The following is a 22,448-nucleotide window of genomic DNA, read 5'->3' as shown; positions in this document are numbered from 1 at the left end:
TACACACACACTACAATTAACCACAACTATAATTATTACTACAAAAATACTTTCATATGCGTTCCATTACTATTCCTGAGTTAAACAAACGGTTTCCAAAAATATAATCGATGTCTATCACGTATGTTATGTAGTAATATACCAAATAAGCTCCTACTAATAACGTCTTTATTTGTATTAACTTACTCCGGAACAATATGTTGTTGTCCTACAAATATTTGTAACGAACGGATATTGAATACGTCAGGAAGTGCAGTCGGCTTCAGCAGAAACAATACACTTGACTCTTGTACTTATATACTTATACTTGTTAGATAAAGCTACGTAATTATGGACATTAGGAAATAATCATGTTTTTGTTTATTTCTTTAGTATATATTTAAGTAATCATGAATAATGTTAGCCAGTATATAGGTATTGTACATCACACACGTCACATCGTCAGCCTATAAGTGTCCAATGTTGACCACAGGCCTCTTCTCGCACGTAGAAGTTTTGAGCATTAATCACCACGCTTGCACAATGCGGGTTGGCGATTTCAAACTTATAAGCCCAGGTTTCTCCACGATGTTTTCCTACATCGTTTGTCACTGGTGTCTAAATGATCTTAGAAAGTACGTATAATTCGGATAAAGTCACATTGGTACTTGCTCTTGGTAGGTTTCGAACCCACACACTCATATCTGCATAAGAAGCGGGCGGAAACCACCGGGCCACCACGATATATACCTATACATACGACATGTATATCAATCTTTTCCATACGTTTTAGATTTCAGAAAGCTATAGACAGCATTACTTTTAATAGATTTGTTAACCTACAAATTATCAATATACGCCAACAACATCTTATAATACGTGTTATCTCGGACAGCACTGCTCAGTTATTTTGTTATCATTTACCATGAAGTGAGACACTCCTTTGCTGCAACCCTAAATCATGGTCACTTTTTGTAATAAATACAGAGATATACACTGCACTCAAGTACTACAAAAACATTCAAAACTGTTTAAATACCATATTTTCATTACAAATATGCATCAAAGCAAAAATGAAGTGTTCCATTAATTTCCAACAAAGTTTACTAACGTTCGAAAGAAACGAGCGCCCCAGCTATTTGAAAATTGTTTGCTTACAATATTTCAACAGAAGTTCACTCAATATGTGACGATTGACTTTAAAATGTTGTTTTCGAACAAATTGAAAACATTTTAAGTACTTGTGTAGCAAAGGTTCGATGTATGAACAAAGTTTAAGAAGTATAAGGTACTTAGTAGATAGATGAACGGTTACCAACCGGTGATCTGTGGAGTACCAGTGGTCTTCATAAGAAAGAATATGGTCCACTCAATGAAAAAAAATACTTAAGACAATACCTCTATTCATTTAAAACACGGTTATAACTAAAATTAAACCTGTCACAAAAAAGACAACTAACAGGAGAAACTGATATTAATAATCCAAAAGTCACTATTTTTTTAAGACTCTGGAGAAAATCTTGATGTGGAATAGCGTAAAAAAATAATAACAATAGTGGTCCCTAACCTAACAAGAATGGTTAAGTGGTCCTTGACCAAGAAAAGGTTGGGAACCCATGATTAAAAGAAAATTATTATCATTTCATTTTCCTTATAGCAACAATATGTATTCGTATCAAGGAAAAACATTAAAAAAAAAAACATTTTCGTCTACTATGTTACCTAGTACCTAGCAATTTATTTTACAAATTATTATCACAGAAGACTTACATAACTTTACATCTGGTTGTAAACTCACATGTCACTTGTAACATTAGTGAGTACACTATTATACATATACAGCTGAAAAGTTTGTTTTTTTGATCTCGCTAATCTACGGAACTACCGGTCCTATTTAAATAATTGTTCTTGTGTCGGATAGTGCATTTATTGAGGGAAGGCTATAGGGTAAAACATCACGCTATAACCAATAGGAGCCGAGCAGCAGGTGAAACCGCGCCAGAGTTAATAATATGATAACACAGTAACTTTAAAAATATTCACCCACAATAACCTAGAAAACTGTATCAGCTTAGTCATTCAGAGAACATAAGCTTCAATGTCACATAATGCTATGAAGCAGAAAATTATACAGTAAAAGTCATACACAAGATAACAAAAGCTTTTATTGGCTACGTAATAAAGTATAATTTCCAATATGGCCATGAAACATGTGGTCAGACTACAGTAACCTTTCAGTACAGTAATTTGTTAGGTTATATATAGGTAGCAACTGAATACCTCGGCACGTGTTCGACCGTTCGAGTAAACAACGATTAATAACTCGACAGCTGACATATAGGCTGTTACAATGTTTATTTTTAGATAAATCTACATACAATCGACATTGTTCTCTACTTTTTGATGGAACAGCAGTAAGTAATCGTGGTCGTTTTACTTTTAAATGAAATTGAATTAAATAATTTATTTCTAGTTGAAAATACTGTTATTTGATTTATTGGTCAAGTAATCATCGTACGTATTAAAATTAGGAATAGATATTATCAGAAACATTAAGAAAATAGAACGGAACTCAAAGCAAAAATATTTCAACATAATATTTGATTCTGGCCCGGTTTAAGACATTGAGCAAACGTGGCGATTAATGCTCAAACCTTCTCCGTGCGAGAAGAAGCCTTTGGTCAGCAGTGGTCACTTTTAAACTGTTGATATGATATGATAATATGATTCTAATAAAATTTACATCACTTAGTTTTCTTTAAAGACTAATCCAACCATGATACTAATCATTGCACCACTTACAAAATGGCTATAATACTTAGTATAGAGATGGGTATAACTCTCCCTTGGCCGTGGCTCAGTTCGCCGGCTGCAGATCGATAAAGCTGCGAGATTAAAATGTCCCGAGCGGTCAATGTCAAAGTTGACTGGGCTCACTAATCGAGCTGGTTGACGATATAATATTACCTAGCTTCCATCACCGGGTGATTCAATCTGATGTATAGACTTAATCATCATCATCATCATCGAGCGAAATACGTTAATACTCTTCAGTTTCAGGTTCTGTCTAAATAGCATATAAATTGGGAACATAATTGGGGGTAAAATGAGGTAAAATACTGAAATAAGTCCCCTTTAGAGTGTGTTAATTCCGATCAGGTATAGGAACCGGGTAGTTTTTAGTCAGTAAGAGTCTCTCTCCCTCTTGCCTCGCCCAGGACGGGAGAAGATATCGGATGATTTTCCACGTTTCAAAAAATGAGTTAAATATAATCCCCACGTTTGAAAGGGCAGTTAGGTCACTGTAAATAATTTGTCACAGTTTTAAGTCCCAAGTCATTTCATAGCTCTTTATCATGTCTATAATGAACTCTATCAAATTACAGTATTAATGGCTCTTAGTTAACGGTGAGGCAGTGTATATGTATGTATATCAATGTCTAATGAGCTCGGATGTACATAATTAAACCTATAATTAAGGGTTTCATTCTAGGTAATAGGAATTATCTGGTAAATGTAATTAATATGTTTAATGATATTAATAGAATGACCTTGATTTTAACTAGGGAGGATCGCGTCTACTAACGAGTGTGTTGAACCAATTATCATTTAAGCCTTTATCTACCGATAAAAGTGAAAACCCCAATTTAAGGAAATGGAGTTAATTGTGATACATATCAGTGTCATTTCCATATATTTATTGAGCTTCCTAGTCTTTCGGTTAAAAAGCGCTTTAATGGTACTTGTATTTTACTCATAGCACTATTCTATGATAAAAACTCACTGGTTAGCAATAAGGCATGCTCGTTCACATATCGATCGTGACAATAATAAGCTGTTTATACATAATACGAATAGATTACGGTACTTATATGATAGGTTAACGATTTCTTAACGATGCTTCACGGTATGCATTCTTTGTTAATAAGCAAATTGCATAAAAATACGTTATTGTATTAAATCGGTCTCTAATACTATAATGAAGGGAAAAATATGCAGTTTAGTCTAAATTAACTAATTTGGACATCTTTAGAGAAGTCTATATTCAGCAATGGACCCAATAATATAATTTTTATATGCATTTTTGTAGTACTCTTAGTATGAGTTTGCTTTACATTTAAAGTAATCGAAATTAGAACGCGTTCAACGCTGTGAGTGACCGGCTAGAACAAATTCGTAGTAGGGGTACAGCCAGAGATAAAAGCCAATTCAGCCAGAAAGCGTCAAATATATGTAGAATAGACTACTAGTTTTTTACAATATAATTATTTAACTGGTTTTATTAAGCTTGACCCGTTTGTTGATTTGGGTCTTTAGTAATTAGAATTATACCCATTTCCTGACGACTGGTCGATCTGATTTTTGGTACAACAATCTTAATTTTTAATTACTAATTATCATAACAACATCATGTGATCAGTGGCGAATCAAAATAAACAATCAAGAACAGGCAAAATAACTATAGAATTTTACCTTTAGCAAAAACTTTATACACATAGCTTCTACTTTTAAATCTTCAATTCTATCACGTAAACCTTTCTGAAACTTATCCAGGATGCTTGTTAGCGACGCAAGAGTTTAGAAAGTGCTGCGCTGCGATACATGGGCACTGAATCGATTCTCTTCGAAACTCGCATTTGAATCGAGTTTAACGTATCACACGTAGGTACTTAAGACTTGTGGTAGCAAGTTACTGCAGATACATTGAGCATGAATAGAGAGGTTCTCAGTTGCAATCAAAGGGAATTCCCGGCAATATAACGAGCATTTGATCAATGTGGAGAAAGTGTATTCGAGATTTAGGTCGTGTGAAGTATCGCTTTCAAAAATGTTGTTGTAATATTTTTGATTAGCTTTTGAATCAGAAAAATCTTAAGTCTAAATGTATCCTGAACTTTACAGTAACGCGTATAGGGTCTGACATTTTAGTCATATGAAAAGGTATGTATATCTAAATCCATCTTCTCATATTTTTCTACGATTTTATTTTAATTAAGATGCTCAAAGCTGCTACAACTTAAACATTATATAACACTGAACAACAAAATAAATAATTATTATTAATTACGAATCTGACAAGAAAATCTATTTCAAAGATAACTGATGAAAATAAATCCCCAACATCTGTTCGAGGCTCAATCAATAAAAGCGTGTTGCGTTAAATGAGAACATCAATTTAACTTAATCAAACAATTTAAATTAATCACCAACTTTTGCTGAAACTTGGATACGCTGTGTTCGCTGTAATTGGTGAAAGATCAAGTTCGAACGGAGTCTAACCACGCCGAGTTAGTACTAAATGTATGGTGACCACATAGTTCACTCCGTACTACTAGTCATCGTCACTTGAACAACGATTGGACAGACGGACATGTCACACGTTCGAACTTGGTAAGAGAATTACGTGATTCAATGAGTATCAAACGCTGAGTTGCAAACAGCCATCGAGTTGAATGAATCCAAATAAATTGTATTACTTCAGATACAAAGTTGGCTTGTTAGTGAATCGACTGTGAATGATTGAGTTCAGTGTGTACTGATGTAGAAGATATAGTTTGTTTATTTGTTGTAAGGGTTATTAAGACAGCCAGTGACGACTAACGACAAAACAAGCTTTTGGATATTCAGAAATACGCGTGATTTTTGCACCACTAGCTTATACCAGACTTTGCCCGTGTTCCTGTGGGATAATAAGTGGCCATAATCTTCGAAGAAGATTTGACGTGAAGGAGTTAATAACAAACAAATATACAAACTTTCGCAAACTTATAATATTAGTAGGATGCATTCACTACAAATCAAGGGTTAAAACCGTCCGAATAGAATGCATAATTCACTTCGCTGGTTCAACCCACCATTTACTGGTGCATACAAAATTCAGAATACACGTAACTGTAACGACTCTATTAGGATAAAAATAAAACAAGTTTATTGTTTATGCTTAAGTTTTTAATACCATATTAGTTTTAGGATACTACCCATATTCATAAATATAATTTTTTTATGGAATAAGCCGGTAAATGACTAGATGGATCACCTGATGGTAACTAATCGTCGCCGCCCATGGACACTTGAAACACCAGAGACGTTAAAAGTGCGTTGTCGGCTTTTTGGGGGTTAAAAATTTGGGGGATGTGGGGATTGGGAAAATTGGCCTCCAATAACCTCACTAACACAACGAACGAAAAACAAAGCAAGCGTTGTTTCACGTCGGTTTTCCGTAAGGCCGTGGTATCTCTCCGGTCGAGCCGGCACTCCCATACTTAGATACATACATAATATTATAGTTTGTTTTATACATTCACCTATTTAAACTAGAGGCAAAATAGCGAATCTAAACGAGTGCATCTCGACCACGTGATAGCTTATGAATAAATTTTGAGCTTGTAACGAGTTACTACAGTCAGGAGTCGAAACTAATCATGAAACTCGAAATAATTTGGAAGTAAAACCGAATAATATCCTGTCAGTCCCGTGGGGGATGAAGGCATATTTATTGCAAATGAATCTTTTGTCTTATTGTATTAGGGTTCAAAACTCATATTGATACGGACAATAGAAGAGAACATCATTAATCTTTACTCCTTGTTTTAACTTAGAGAAGCACTTACATTGACTTTACAAAGAATCTACTTTAGTAATCATGAAATATGCTAGATGGCTTGATGACATCGTCAGGATCGTAAAAAAAACATTGAATCATCATCATCATCATCATCAGCAGAAAGACGTCCACAGTTGAACAAAGGCCTCCCCCTTAGTCGTCCACGTAGGACGACAAAAACATTGGATGCATTAAGAAATAACTTTTGTTTTTGTAGTGAACGTTCTGTATCTAAAAACTGTTTTAACACTAAATTCTCAATACTACATATAGGTACTCCTCAATACTCAGAGCATCAAATGGACCCTATAGAGCACAGCATACCTTAATTAATGTCGCGACATCTATACTCAGTAAACCTGACAATGATTTTCCCGTCATCTGTTATACAATTAACCCTAAATATCGGTCACCTTTACCCGTCACTCATACTTAAAACTTCTCTCGCGGTCTGTCAACTTTGACGTATTATCCAGACACAAACCTGGATTTCTTTGAAGGACTGAGGGACTCTGTGTCATATACAATACAATAATATGCTTATAACAAGCTCTGTAATGACATCATGGTTATATTAAAATGATATTAGTGCACTTTAACGTGTAACACTCGATTTCCAAAAGGAATTTGTTTTATGTAATCCACATATTGTTTGAGGGGAAGGCCTTTGTTCAACAGTGGACATCTTCCGGCTGATGATGATGATTCCACATTATTGTTCATGATTCAGACCAAACTAAGGTTTGAGAGGTAGGTATGTGATTTGTATGTATAAAATTCACCAACGACACAGAAGAAAATACCTTACACACATTAAAAATAACGCTACCAAACCTTAGACACGATACTACATATAACACTTTTAAATATTACTAAAACCAAGAACCGCATCAATACTTTATTCTACGCAATATATCGTCTATCTAATAATAAGTTCAATAGATCATCGTATTGAAGTACATAGAAACTATAAATATTAATTCAGGACTTATAATTAATGCAAGTTCTAACTCACGACAAGTTGATGGTAATAATTTATTTGCTAACAAGCCAATGACCCTCTGTCACAGTGTCATAGCGAACACTCTTCACTGGACTTAGATTTGAGTGAACGACTAAGTGGATAAAGTTATTCTATTAAAATATTATATATTAATGTATCTGTTGACTGCACGGTTGACGCGGTGGCTGGGTAACCGTCTGCCGCAGACCGGGTAGCGGGTTCGATTCCTGCACGGAACAACTCTTTGTGTGATCCATAAATTGTTGTTTCGGGTCTGGGTGTCATGTGTATGTGAACTTGTATGTTTGTAAACGCACCCACGAGACAGCAGAATAAACTACAGTGCGGCATCGTTTTCTTAAAAAAAAAATGTTAGTGTAATCTGTTATACACAATTTGAAGGATGAAAGTCAAAGATTCGCGTATTATTACTATTTTGGAGTAATAACGTTACTCGTAATTGGTATTGATGTAAATAACATTGTATGTATGAATGAATTCTCAAAACTTCTTCCAAGAATTAAAGGCGTAAGTAATCTTTTATGTGTTTCTTGCGAATCCGTAATGTTATCTTAATTTAAATTATTATAATGGGATAAAATCGGATTACATATGAAAATAATTTTATCTAAAGATTCTTACTCATATTAGTTCTAAAGTGAAAACTCAATTATACAACATTCTCTCTTATACGTATGTGTGTCTTGTTTAGATAATCGTATGATATGGAATTTAAAATATTAGCATTGTAGTATGTTTACTAAAATAGAACCATGGTCAAAGTTTAAACGGCACAGGCGGTTCGGAGATCGTGGTTTAAGATACATGGCTATCACTACCCGAAACAGCGGACTACCTAGCGGCTCCTCGAAGTTCCGGTTCGAAACGCAGGAGTAGGATGGGGTGGTTTTTAGTCATTAAAAGTCTGAGACACCTTCTCGTCTCATCAAAGGCGGAAAGAAGTAATTAGATTATTTTTCCTCGCTCAAAAAAGGGGGTTCTCACACTAGTAAAAACCTATGAGGTCTCAGTCTAATATAAAAGTCCTTTAAGTCTAAAAATGGCTCTAAATACATCTCTCAGAATAAGTATGACACTCTGCGTTTACCTAGTTCTCTAGTTATGATAAACTTTAGTAACTCCGCTACTGATACAGGTTGTTTAACATTCCACACGATACACAGAGTTGCGACACCCAAATAAGCTGTCATTACCAACTTTCCACTACATCTGAGATTCGTCACATGGTTCCAAACGCAATTGAATCCTTTTCAATTTACTCAAAGACGTGACTAAAACTGAATAGGCTTTGACGTTCACAAACTGAAATGCCTTTACATCCGAGGAAACCATACTGAATGTACTAATTAACAACACCTCATGAAGTGGTTTTAATTAGAGCAAACTCGATTTGTTTTGGAAGTGCGAATTAAATTTTTGGTTGTAGATAAGTTTAATTTGCGTGAGTTTCCAGTGAGTTTCATTTAACCACTATACCTATATAATGCGTCGATTATGTGAAGTGAGTTTAAGTTAAGGCACGGATTATGGGGAATTAATATCTTTTGCAAGATTTTGTTTTTATATATTTGTAGGTTTCTTTGAAAATACAATATCAAGTATGACAAATAAAATTCGTTATCATTTCAAACAATTTAAGACCATTTTACAGCGTATGTAGTGAAATCTAAAAGCTCATATAATCTGAAATAAAATAAATATTGACAGAAATAAAACACTTGAAAAACTATTCTTCGAAAAAGGCTGCCTTTACCATCAAACCCGCACTTTAATAGGTACCGTAGTTAATAAGTAATAGGTAATAAGGAGTAGGTAGTTAACTCAAGCAAAACTTGTTCCTTACAAAGAATTTTACATTTTTTTAAATCATTTCACTTTTGTCAACAGGCTTTGCTGAAGATATCTTCAGCTTACCTCAACAAGAAGATACCCAACATCCCTGACATCAAGGTGGATGGAGCTGAGGAGAAATGGTCAGTACCTATTATAATTACTATTTACCGCCAAACCCTCAAACGACAGTCCAACCCCAATTTTATTCTATTTCCATTACACTATGTCATGAATATCGTTTGAGGGTTTGGCTGTAAGGTTCATATTATAAAATTTAAGCCCAACAGCCATAGATGTTAAAATGTAAATGCGTTGCAAATTAACCCTAATTACAATTATTTAAATCACAATTTCAATTAGATTAGATACAGATACAAAAAGAACATTGGTAGTTCAAATCCGATTAGTTTTGATAAATTGCTAGCGTTTTATTAATGAACAAAGTAAGCAATAAATTTTTAAAAAGGCCAAAGTTTTGAATATCGTAAAATACCAAATTTTCAAGCTACCATAACAAGAATCGCACCATTTAAACGAAAACTATAATATTAAATAAATCATCTATTGAAATTAATGCAAGATATTAAAAAAAAAAAATTGAGCACCTGATATTTTATACTAACGTACTTTATTAACTGTGCTACGCCAAAATGCAAAAGCAAATAGCTAAGCAATGCAATTTCAGTTCTAAAGCGAATGCCTTTAAATTCAATATTAAAACTACGAAACGCTCATTGAACGAAATATTAGTTGTAGTCTTAATTATTTCTCAAAAAATAAATTATTGCACTTATAGTCACTGGGTGTACACATATTACTGTTGACCCTATTTTATACAGTAATATTTTTGATCCCTTTCTTTATAAAACAACATTCCAATAGATTATTTAGATTTTTAAAAGTATACTTCGCCAGACGTGGGGATTGTAACAAATCTCATGCTCAAGTGTCGATCGATACCAAATATAAACTTCAACTTTTTGTTCACCCAATTAAGCAGAGGGGCCGAATAATCCCCAATTATTGCCTATTTCAAGGACCTCTAATATATATGGGGCTTACATTACGAAGCTAGCGAACATCTGATTTCTATTAGTTAATATGCGTTGCTATGCGTATCTTATATTAATGTCTACACAACTTAAAATGAATTAGTTTCGATTTAGCTTTTCATTAAATTAGTTTCGAAAGAAATTATATGAATCTCTTAGTTTTAATGAATTTGCTTTGCGACAGCTAATACTGGCTGCAACGTATCACTACACTACTACTCTGTATAATATTTAGTATATGTATATCCAAAAAAACATTTTTTCAATTGCTATTTTTTCATAATATAATTTGCTTGGCTTAAGTTTGCTCAATCTACGGTGTCAATGCTACTGTTTATGAAAGCAATAAAAAAAAGCTACTGTTTATGAAAACTGAAAAAAAAAACGTTGATTACTAAAAGCACAATAATAAAAAGTTAGCGAAAAACTTTTTCATTTCTTGGTAGTATACAGTAGTGCCATCTAGTAAATAATGTCGATATCAATTGCATATCGAGTGCAACGTAAAGACGCATTCATAAAGGTGACTAACGCGCTACTTCTTGCGAACCTAGTCTAAAGCTTAACTTCCTAAGTCTATAGTAAATCGGTGGCGGTGTATTATCGGTTAAAATAAACTGTAATATTACTTTATATTAACAAAGGGCAATAAATATACTATGATGTATTTCTTTTCTCAAATACAATGTTTTTGCTGTCTCTCATGTTCTAAAGCACTTAAAAACTAACAAATATCATTCAAATACGGTATTTATTATACTCACAAAAAACGCACGACAAAAAGTCGATCAATTTTCTGCACCAGTGTACACTTGCGTTTATCAGTTTATGAATTAATATTTAATGATATCCAAGGACTCGTTAGTTCAATCTGTTTCTGATAGATGGCGTTATAAAAAAATTCTTTCAAAGTTCGTAGCACTGTCGTAGCAATGCAGCGTAGCACGTGCTACGAGATATCGTAGTCGTGTTATTTTAGTTTGAAAGAGTGAAATACGGGCAATTGAATGCACTTGTTGTGTTATTTTGTACATGATAATAATACTAACCTAATTTATAATTCGTTCATTAAATGGCATAACTTTTTCTCCAATAACTAATAAAAATCTTTTTAAGATATTACTCACTAAATTAAATATATACCTATACTAACATAAATTTCTTTGTACCTCTCGATTGTACGGATAGTACGACTTAACAATCCTTTGGATGAGATTATGTCTCGTGCATTGGTTACATCCGAATCGCAAACGGGTCGAGGTCATTGACCGACCGTGACCAGTGTCCGAATGCGACACGTTCAGGGCCGTCAAACGTCGTATCAGACTTTCCTTCCTTTAAAGATAACCATTCCATAAAAGTCTTGCATTTCTCATTATTTGTTCAAAGTATAAATTCAAAGGGAAATTGAAAAAGTTGAGTGGTTCGCTGTAAGCTCGCTTTATAAAAATACAATTTGCTTGTTTTAAAATCCACTCGTAGATAATTTATTTCATTTCTTCAAACGTAAGACGTCTGGATTTGTGGTTTTCAAAACGATTTTATTAGCTGAATAATGGAGAGGAAAGCAATTGCAATGTTTTCTTTCTTTATTTAGAGAGGAGTTTGCCTCTTTCAGTTTTGACATCTTCATCGGTCGTTTTTTTAAGGGTGGGTGGGAATTATCCTGCGGCTTCTGGCAAGGTGAGAAGGAGTGTCAGATTCCTTCTGACTTAAAACCACTCCGTTCCTACTCCTGCTATTCTACCCGGAGGCCCAGTAAACCCGCTAGGCAATCAGCAGCTCCGGAACTTCATTCGTCTTAAGATAGGACTTAGAATAATTTAAAAACTTAGTTTCCAGTATACTCAAAGTACTAAATTACAGGTCAAAATAAGACCATTACTCCAAATTCACGTACACACTATCCAACGTCCAACATACAGATCCATCGAGTTAGAAGCAAACCAAATTCTGGCCAAAACGTGCTGCAATTACCAAACAACACTGTAAGCTGGTACATTTCAAAGGGACACCACTTCGATTAACGAGATGTATTTGTACTCGACACTGGTCCACTAGTTACCTTTTACCTCAATGACGAATTAGTGGTAAATTTTACTAGCAGGATGTGTAAGTTTTCGGTACAATTTTCTAACTTTGTTCTGAACTTAGATTATTCTGTTTTAATTGCCATTGTGTTGTTTTATATTATTCTTAACATTCTATTTTAAATACTAGTCCAACAGAAGCCTTTACATATTACGAGTTATGATTACAAACAAATTCAACATTATTTGGTGAGTTCAATCTTAAAATTGAATGTAATATGTAATTAAGAGTTTCTGTCAGCGGTTTTGCAGCGCGTTCACGTGAGATAAAACGTGGCCTACATATTATACCAGACCTAAATTTTATCTTATTCCCAATTTTACATTTTAACCTGTCAGCCACGAAGGAGTAACAATCATACAAACTTTCGCCATTATAATATTAATAGGATTTATTAATTTCATGTAGTTTTACTATACAAGCTAAGATTTAGCAGATCTTGAGTTTCAACTTGTCATCACGACTATTGTCCCAGCATAACAATAACAAGATAGTTTCTCCATCAGAACATCGTTAGCAGTTCTTACTAAACTACTGCAAACCTGCATTTTACAACAACTTATATTAAACTACTTATTTCCTCAAGTTAGTAGGTTGTTAAGGTAGTTATAACTACCTTCATCCAACAATTGATCTCACTTCTCGAAGGATAGCAATTATAAGTTCACTTTAGATGCTAGTTCGCTATTACAAGTTTATTTTAAACTAGTTTCTGCCTTATGCACGCAGCTTAGCGGGAAAAAGCCGTTGTACTATTCCAGACCATAATCTACCCCTGTTCCAAATTTCATTCAATTTTGACATGATTGAGTAACAAGTACTCACATAAAAACATCATACCTTTGTATCATGGGGTTAGTAGAAATTAAAACCTACTACGATCCTTGATACTTATTTAACTACAAAGAACTTTAGGCCTTATGTAACATTTATTGGTTATACTAGCTTCTGCCAGGCTTCGCTCGCGCCCCTGTCTGTATACCAAATTTCATCAAAATCCATTCAGTGTAATTGACAGTTTAAAAATTCTATTTATTTTGTAGTGTGATTTAAGTATAGTAAGAAGCACGAATTATTGTTAAATGCACGCTGAGGTGGAAGAAATGCATTTCACTCTGCCATTTGTAGGGCGCGGGAACGACACGTGTAGGTGTTGCCTCTGATATTTAATATCCGTTCTTGACGCTCGCGTGACGGCAACTCGTGGCGGTACACTTCGCTTTGCACTGGAAAAACGGGACAGAAAATCTAATTCTTATGTATGTGTGTGTATATGTATGTATGAATGACATCTAACGAGAGAAGCGAATGCAGTATTTTTGAAATGTTTACATTTTAGAATGCAATATACTTTCGTTTATTAAGATTGTCTTTTGTTGTTAAGATTGTAATGTCACAAGAGTGTGACATTATTGCTTGTACTTATGCGTTATTCAGTTACTTGTTAGCAAACAGTTTTGGTCGAAAGTCCTTTAAGTATAGGTAAGTGTAATTATAGGTATACATACTTTTAATTGTATGCGTACTTAGCAATCACGATGTAAGAGAAAGAACCAGGGCGGGCAGAGGTTTCTTAAAAAAAACTTTCCTCACTCCCGTCAAAAAATCTGCATAACTTAAGAAGAGGTAATTTCTTCTGAAAGTATTAAAGAGCAAACCCCTAGCTTGGCAGATGTATTTACGGTAATAACTTAAGCATATTTTTATAATAACTATCAAGAGACTAAATTAACTAAAAAAATAACAGTTTGCTCAAGTAAATGAATGGAGAAAAGCTCTACTAGTTTCGAGTCACAGAGGGACTCTTCATCATGAGCGGCGACGTACGCGTCGAGAATAGGCTGCGCGACATCGCCGCGTCTGCGCACGCTGCACAAGATGAAGAGTCCCTCTGTGACTAACTTAAGCATATTATGATGGATGATCTCCTGAATAAGCTACTCCCAAAGTCATACTCAATTACTTAAGAAATGCATCTATCTGCATTCTAAACTCTCAACTTTGTACAAGTTAGAAAACAAACTTTTCAAAGATCCATTCGTCTTCATTAATTGTTGTGCTAAATAAAATCAACAAAAGTTTCGCTTTGTGAACAAAATCTTGATATATTTTATAGACTTATATTATGTAGCATTAAACCTTACTGTGCTAAGTTAAAGCCAACATAACTTATAAAGTGGAAGTTCAGAAATTTTAAGTTTGACTTGATCTTTGAAATTTGTACAAGTGCTCTTAACAGCTAATAGGAATATAAATTACTAATTATATAAAACTCTTCTCATAAAAGTCTTTGTGTTAAAACAATATAAGATAACATATAATATCATGATTATCCAAACAGTTACTGCACGGTTGGCGCGGTGGGTAGGTAATTGGCTGCCGTGTAAGGTGTCGTGGTTTTGATTCCGGCACGAAACAAGTCTTTGTGTGATCCACAGATTGTTGTTCCGGGTCTGGGTGTCATGTGTATGTGAATTTTTATGTTGAAATCCAAGTGTCCTCCCACACTAATACTGAGGCTTGAACATTAATCACCAAGCTTGCTTAATACGGGTGGCGATTTCAAACTTATAATTAGTAACTATAAATTAAAATTTCCTTGCTATGTTTTCCTTCACTGTCTATCACAGTGGTGTCTAAATAATCTAAAGCAGTACCTACTTTTAACTCGAAAAAACTCACATTCTCAAACTCACTTAAACATCCGGACTACCATAACGCATATTAAAACACTACTTACAAATAAATTTTCGTATAAAATATAACAAACTATTGGTTGAAAACGTACGTACGAGTATTTTTTATAATGATATTATTTACTTCAATTTCATTAAGAGCTTTGTACAATCGCCTTATACAACATTCATCGAAAAGATTATTGTTTTAACCATTATCGTATCAATTTTTAATCCTATCGCGTATAAAATAAAATACGGTACAATTTTGCTTACAAAATTTATATTTGGATTTTTGTGAAATTTAATAAAAGATGGGTGGAATTTTTATTGTAACATTGTTCAAAGCTAACTATATATTATCGTACGTGTCGGGCGTTTTTGTTTAAAATATTAAAAAAAAAACTAAATCTACATAATCACACTAATATTATAAAAATATGAAAGTTGGTTCAGATATTTGGATGTTAGTCCGTCAATCACGCTGAAACTATTGAACGAATTTTTATGAAATTTGGTATACAGACAGTGTATAAGCAGACTTGGGTGACAGGTTTTTATCTCAAGGGAACGTGGGCGAAACAGCTGGCAGAAGCTGGTATAACCATCAAATGTTGCATAAGGCTTAAGTTCTTTATAGTTAAAGAAGTATCACGAATCGTAGTAGTAGTAGTAGGCGGTACTCTTTAATTTCTACGTACTCCATGATATTAAGGTGTGATCTTAAATATGGATGCAAATTCATTTAACTCGAGGCACCAACTAACAACCCTCACCAACGTGGCTTTACCTACAAACAAAAGTCAACGTTGCTATCCATAAAATAAAGACGATATTAAACAAATCCCTACGAGACCATCAAAGCGACCTCGACTCGTGGTTAGTTTGTTTACTTTCGACTTAATTTCCCACACCACAGTGTTGATATTTGCTTGACTTGATCCTCGATCTCCTGGCTGTATTAAAGTTGCTTCATTGCTATGTTTAGTATAACAAGATCATATTTGTTTGAACAAATTCATATTCATAAATTGTGTGTCGCATTTAATGTCAACTTTGAATCGAGGAAAACTATTATTTCGAAAAGTTTCGTACTAATTAGCCTTTGGTTTGTCGGTTTAAGCGGTAAGTCGGTAGCACAAACTAATTATGGGATTTAAATACGTACATATGTGTTCCAGAAATCCTTTCCAATCGAGCCCCCTTGCCAGACAGTCGTACCATTCGACCCACGAGACAGTGATCTCACTTATGCTTGTACCCAAAAGTACTACTGATTAAGTAAAAAGTAACTTGCCGCAAAATATACTATTGAGATTATTTCCTAGCGAGTTACAAAAATATTTTAGACATCATAAAGTTCACCTGAAAATCTAAAACCTATTCTAGAATAGAAAAATCTATTCTTTTCTAGGTTTTAAAGTCCGTCTAGGTATTCATTATTCAGTATCGTCTGGTCAGTCTGCGGTTCGCTAACAATAATATTTCTCACATTCTAGACTAGTACATAAATAGCAGACTATTTCTAAATTCTGTAAATAGATTAACTTTTTTGATAGAGTATATTTGATCAATAAATAAAATACCAAATAAAAATTAGAACAAAGGTGGGTAGAAGACCGATTATATGTCGCAGAGTGTTATGATGCAGGTCGCTAACAACTTGCCAATCATTGGAGAACACGCAAGACAATTACCAATAGGTATCTTTATAAAAATAACACGTAGACATTAACTTTCTTAAATATGTTAAAAAAAACTAATACAACAAATTTAAAACAAATGTTTGCACGGTTGCTGGGCAATTGGCTGCTGAGCAACTTTTGGTGTGATCCACAAATTGTGGTTTCGGTGCTGGATGTCATGTCTATGTGAACTTGTACCTTTGTAAACGCACCACGACACAGGAGAAAGTCCTAGTGTGGAGCAAAGTTTAAAAATAATGTTCAAAAGGATTCTTCATCATTAAAAATACCAAAAAGTACTGCAGCTAATAGAAATCTTAAAATAGGAACGAGTATCAAGATATCTCGATATTAAATAAACTTCTATTCAAGAAACTCAAGATAGTATTTCTAGGAAATTAAAAGTGAACTCTTATTATTTTTGTCATTCATGTAGAATGACAAGAACTTATATAATACCTACTTTAATAATATTAAGGAAATTTTGAAGAAAATACTTTCGTGGTTTGTTGTTTTCTTCGTTTCAACACTAGTGGCTTACCTCCGCGTTGAAGTGGTGATTTTTTAGTAACATCAGTCTTAAAAATATATAAAAAATAATCTAATTCTAAAATAATAAGTACGTAGATGTTAATTTATTGCATCTTAATAATAAATGTTAACATCTATTTATTATAAAAATATGACTTCAACATTGTTACCACGGTGCAATCTTTGTCTAGAGACAGCAAAGAAGCTAAGAAGATTCATAAAAGTTACAGTTTATTTTTCTCTCACCATTCAAAACTCCGGGTAACAGCCATTATACAATAGTCACAATAATATTAATATCCCACGAGTATAACTCTCACAGTAATATACTTATTTTCTGAATAAATAAAGCGAAAGTAGGTGTGACATCTGAACCTCCCTCCGGTTGTCCCTAGACATATTTATAAGCACTAAGTACTACTTTAAATCCTAGATACCTAACATTTCACGCTCTGAATAACGAGCTACCTACTTCTAAGCTAAGCCAACCCACGCGCCATTTCTACGAAAAACGTTTCAAGATATTTTCATTGTAAATCTACAAATAAACTAAAATAAACTCGTATTGTTTTGTTTCGATTTAAGATAACAAAATGAGCTTAACGCCTTCGTGTAACTAGATAATCCGATCTTCTCAACGGATTACGGATTTGTTAAGAAAATAGATTGGATTTGTTTGTTTGTTAATTGAGTAATGATGTAAACATTACACTGCTTGGTGGATCGAGTCGGCCAAAGTATAATGCGGTTCTTCTGTTTTTCGTAAATACATGAATTCTGGTATTGCAGCTGATATACGACTATAGGATCACCCCCTATTTAATGAAACCCATGACAAACTGGTGAAGAATGTGCGTAACCTTTCAGGAATTAAATGGTAATAACAATCCCATATTCAATATCATAGCATTTATAAATAAATCTGACAATCCATTGTCAAAAACATTCCCATTAAACTTAAATAAGTTTAAAAAACACAGATAGAAAAGATTCATTTTTCCTCTAATTACGTCTGCGAAATGAGATGAATATTGACATGAATATACTTTATGAATCCTTAATGAATAGCCGACTATTTCAGGGACATATCATTGCATTAACTAATTTGAATATGCTGATTGACATAATGCACGCATTTGCACTTAATATCGTTCATTTGAATTGATTAATAGAAAACGAGTATGTATCTTTGTATAATTATAATTATTAATATTTGTAATGTAATTTAGGGCTTTTTATTTCTTGACAGTGTTGTAAATGTAATAGTCTGTTTTTTTTAGTATAGGTAAAATGAAATACATAGTTACATTGGAGATATCGATCGTTAAAAAATCACATTGATCTACAACCGTGACACTTCTTTGCCATAATCTTCACACTTGGCCGGCGAATTAGAAATTACAGTTTAAGAGCTTACAGGTTAATCAGAGAGCGGTGCTTCTTTTCTTCATATTTGCCAAATGCTTTATCCCTTTGTCAGATCTTACGACACCTACATAAATAGTAGGAGTGATGTCAAATAAATAAACGTTATTTCAGATTAAACTTTATCCGTTTAAAAATAAAATGTTTTATTGATTGCACCCACATGGAGTATAAATACCCTTTTAGTTGCAATAAACTTATATCTTGTTACACGGGAGTCAGAACAAAGGTCGTGAATGTGGGTGTAAAATACACAACAACCCACATGTTAAGAGAAAAATGCAGGTATGAAAATAAACGATCCGATTACTAGTTACAAAGGATTCCACCCACATTGAAAAAGCTTTGTTTTGATTTCAATGTAATAAGCATGAGATTTTTTGCAATTGCTAGGGCGTTATAGATTCTGTGTAGGTTTTAATAAGACTTAAGTTTATTTTGAGAAAAACTAATCTTTGTTAGTGTAAATGGTTATCATAATTTTACTTGAACTTTACACATTAGTGTTGTTCTTTGTCTTTGTTTCACGTTATAATAAAGCGTTTTGTGATTTGATTTCTGTGAGATAGACATTAGGCTAGAGAAGGTAGTAGAGGCCTTTACTATCCTTATTTGTGTTATATGTGCCATTTAATGACGCGGGCGAAGCTGCAGGTGCAATGTTTTTATCAACTTATGTAGCTACATATGTACTTTCATATATGTGTATGTATATACCTAATAATTAAGTAGGTAAATACATACATACAGTACCGAGGTCTGTTACAAGATCAGTAGAGAAGCTAAATTTAGTGATTTGGAATGCTAATGAAAGCTAGAAGTTAGACAAAGGGTATGCGGGATGTCTAGTACCAATCATTAGAAGACCTAATTTTCTAGCCCGCACCAATTACGTGCGCTAGCTGCCCATTGAAATAAGGCGAAATTCGTCTCTATGTCGTGTGTAATTAGGGCTAGATTCCGAACTAAATTGGCAAACGGTCAAAGTATGATTTTGTGTCTATAATATGTATTACCGTGGCATGTTTTATTGACATACGAAAGCACACACTTTCGTCTCATAGGGCAACTAGAAATAACAGCTCACGTTTCTTATGAGTACTTCCTTAGTTTCCATTACTTTCATTCATGTCATCATACAAGTAAGAAAGATTGCGATTATGACATTAATGATTTGAAGCAGGACCAATTATAATATTATGTCTACATCTATGATTGGCGCTTACTTATAGTTATAATTTGTACTGATATAATTCGAAGAACCCCGAAAGTATCATAATAAAAGCAATAAAAAAAAAAAACAAACATAATATTTGTAAAATATAAAAAAAATATTAATTAATTAGTCCGTAACAACCAGTAACAGTTTTTTAAGTGAATTTTCAGCTAACTCTATGTAATATACAAAATATTTTTAACAATACTCGAAAGGTAGCTCATTCTATTAAAAACAAATACATATTGCCATAGTCGGTTTCCAAGCTATGCAACTTTAGTTTTTATTTATTTCTTTTTACAGTTCATTTTTCTTTTTCGTGGCTTTAATGGGAAAGACAGCCATTGTTACTTAAGTACTAGGGGATTTTGCCGACTTATGCTTTTTCTATTGTGTTGCTTGCAGTTTTGTTTTTTCCAACATCTGTTTTGATGGGAAGGATGTCCTGAGAGAGAAATATTTTTCCCTACCGTTTGACCAATCTAGCATTAAGATGCGTAAATAAATAGAACTCTCTTATAACAATGAGAATATTAATACAATGGGTGTGTATAATGACCGTATACGTTTAATTTAAAGACTCTTAAATTTTACGTGATTTTCGATTTATTTTATATCTTTGTGATTTAGTTTTTCATCGCTGTCAGTCGACTTTCCATCCACATAAACCTCTCTAATTGCACTCACTGAGGTGAATCTGTAACTTTTTGTATGCAGCCTTAAAGTACAAAAGTTTGTCCCTGCAACTATTGTGATAATTATACTAACTGAATTAAATCTCCACATGGTGGTCCACTGCTGGACTATTTATTGCCTTGCTCTTACAAAGTTGTGTCACAATTTCCACTCTCGCGTGGCAAGTTGCAGATCGTATTTTCAAAGTTCAAGTTTAAAAGAAAGCTTTGCTTTGGTTTAGTTTTAAAATTTAAAATTTCGTAAGAGTGGTGTTAAGTAACCATTATCATCAACAATATCAAAGATTAATCATAGAGATATGTTATAAATTAAACCTAAAAACGTTTGATTCAATTTTGATACCTGCCTGCCTGACTGCGTCGTTGGTCGAGTGGGTGCAAGTGCGACTGCCGAACAAGGGGTCTCGGGTTCGATTGCCGGGTCGGGCAAAAGTATTACTAGGCTTTTTTCGGATTTTCGAAAATTTCTCGGTAGTAGCACGGTGTCTGGAATTATGTCCAGGATATGGCAATAGGCTCACCCTCTATTACATGGGTACAACACTAGTACAACACAAAATGGTGAAAAGTGGGTGTACATTGTATAGCGGCATTACGTGCCATAATGTGCATCTCTGCCTACCCCTTCGGGGATAAAAAGCGTGACGTTGTGTATGTGTGTGTCAATTTTGATATTTTATCTTTATGTATACAAGTAAACACATGGAAAACCAACAGCTGTACAATTTTATTCAAGAATGAGGTATAATGTGACAAAAAGCCAATTATAGATTTTCACGAACAGTAGTGAGTTGCGATTATAGAATAAGTTGCGATAAATGATAAATGATAAATGATACAAGTTCACATGCACATGACACCCAGACCTGAAACAACAATTTGTGGATCACACAAAGAGTTGCTCCGTGCGGGAATCGAACCCGCTACCCGTTGCGCGGCAGCCAGTTGCCCAGCCACCGCACCAACCGTGCAGTCAATAAGTAATATATAATATAGTCAGTATTATGTAATAAAAACTAGTAAAAATAACAGCTAGAGGTTTAATACATGTTTGTTTGGTCAGTCATGTATTCGTATCTGTCACCGCCAACACAGAGGTCAGTGACCGCAAACACAGACCGTGAAACTGACATTTGTCGTGAAATTCGGTCAGCTCGTCCATTAATTGTTGCAACCCCATTCTCACTTAGGCAATAATAAATTACTTACCATTTACATTATCATCATAGTATTTTTTAAACGTCGTTTTGGATTTTCTCCTTTATCGTGAATGTGTTTACAAACATATATCACAACAACCTCACACCCAGACCCGAGATAACATTTTGTGGATCACACAAGGAGTTGCTCCGTGCGGTAATCGAACCCGCTACACGTTGCGCGGTAGCTGTTTGCCCAGCCACCGTACCAACTGTGCACTCAAAGTTTTTTGAAAAACATAATACAACATTACTTGAATTTATGTAAAAGTCACTAATTAGAAACTTATGTCAGGAGTTTTATGTAAAGAGTCCTTCGATGAAACAGTTTCATGTCCTACCGGGATTCTGGTTCAAAGCAGGAGTACGTTGCCGGCTGCCGTAGTATCACTCTTGCTTAAGCAAGGCTCTCCGAAGTGAAGTTCCAACTACCTTAATT

General features: G+C 34.1%; 1 protein-coding gene across 6 annotated transcripts in view; it reads left to right on the top strand.

Annotated features, from left to right (window-relative positions):
* LOC118263227 (protein nervous wreck) overlaps positions 1-22,448 on the top strand; it is a 182,945-nt gene that overhangs the window by 123,970 nt on the left and 36,527 nt on the right. For all 6 annotated transcript variants that reach the window (XM_035575072.2, XM_035575088.2, XM_050703951.1 and 3 more), the window contains one exon: positions 9,495-9,580. In XM_035575072.2, coding sequence (XP_035430965.2) covers positions 9,495-9,580 — 86 coding nt within the window. The remainder of the gene's footprint in view (positions 1-9,494; positions 9,581-22,448) is intronic.

Source organism: Spodoptera frugiperda, chromosome 25, assembly GCF_023101765.2.
Source record: "Spodoptera frugiperda isolate SF20-4 chromosome 25, AGI-APGP_CSIRO_Sfru_2.0, whole genome shotgun sequence".
In the NCBI taxonomy this organism is placed as follows: Eukaryota; Metazoa; Arthropoda; class Insecta; order Lepidoptera; family Noctuidae; genus Spodoptera; species Spodoptera frugiperda.
This window is presented reverse-complemented; position numbering and strand designations above follow the sequence as displayed.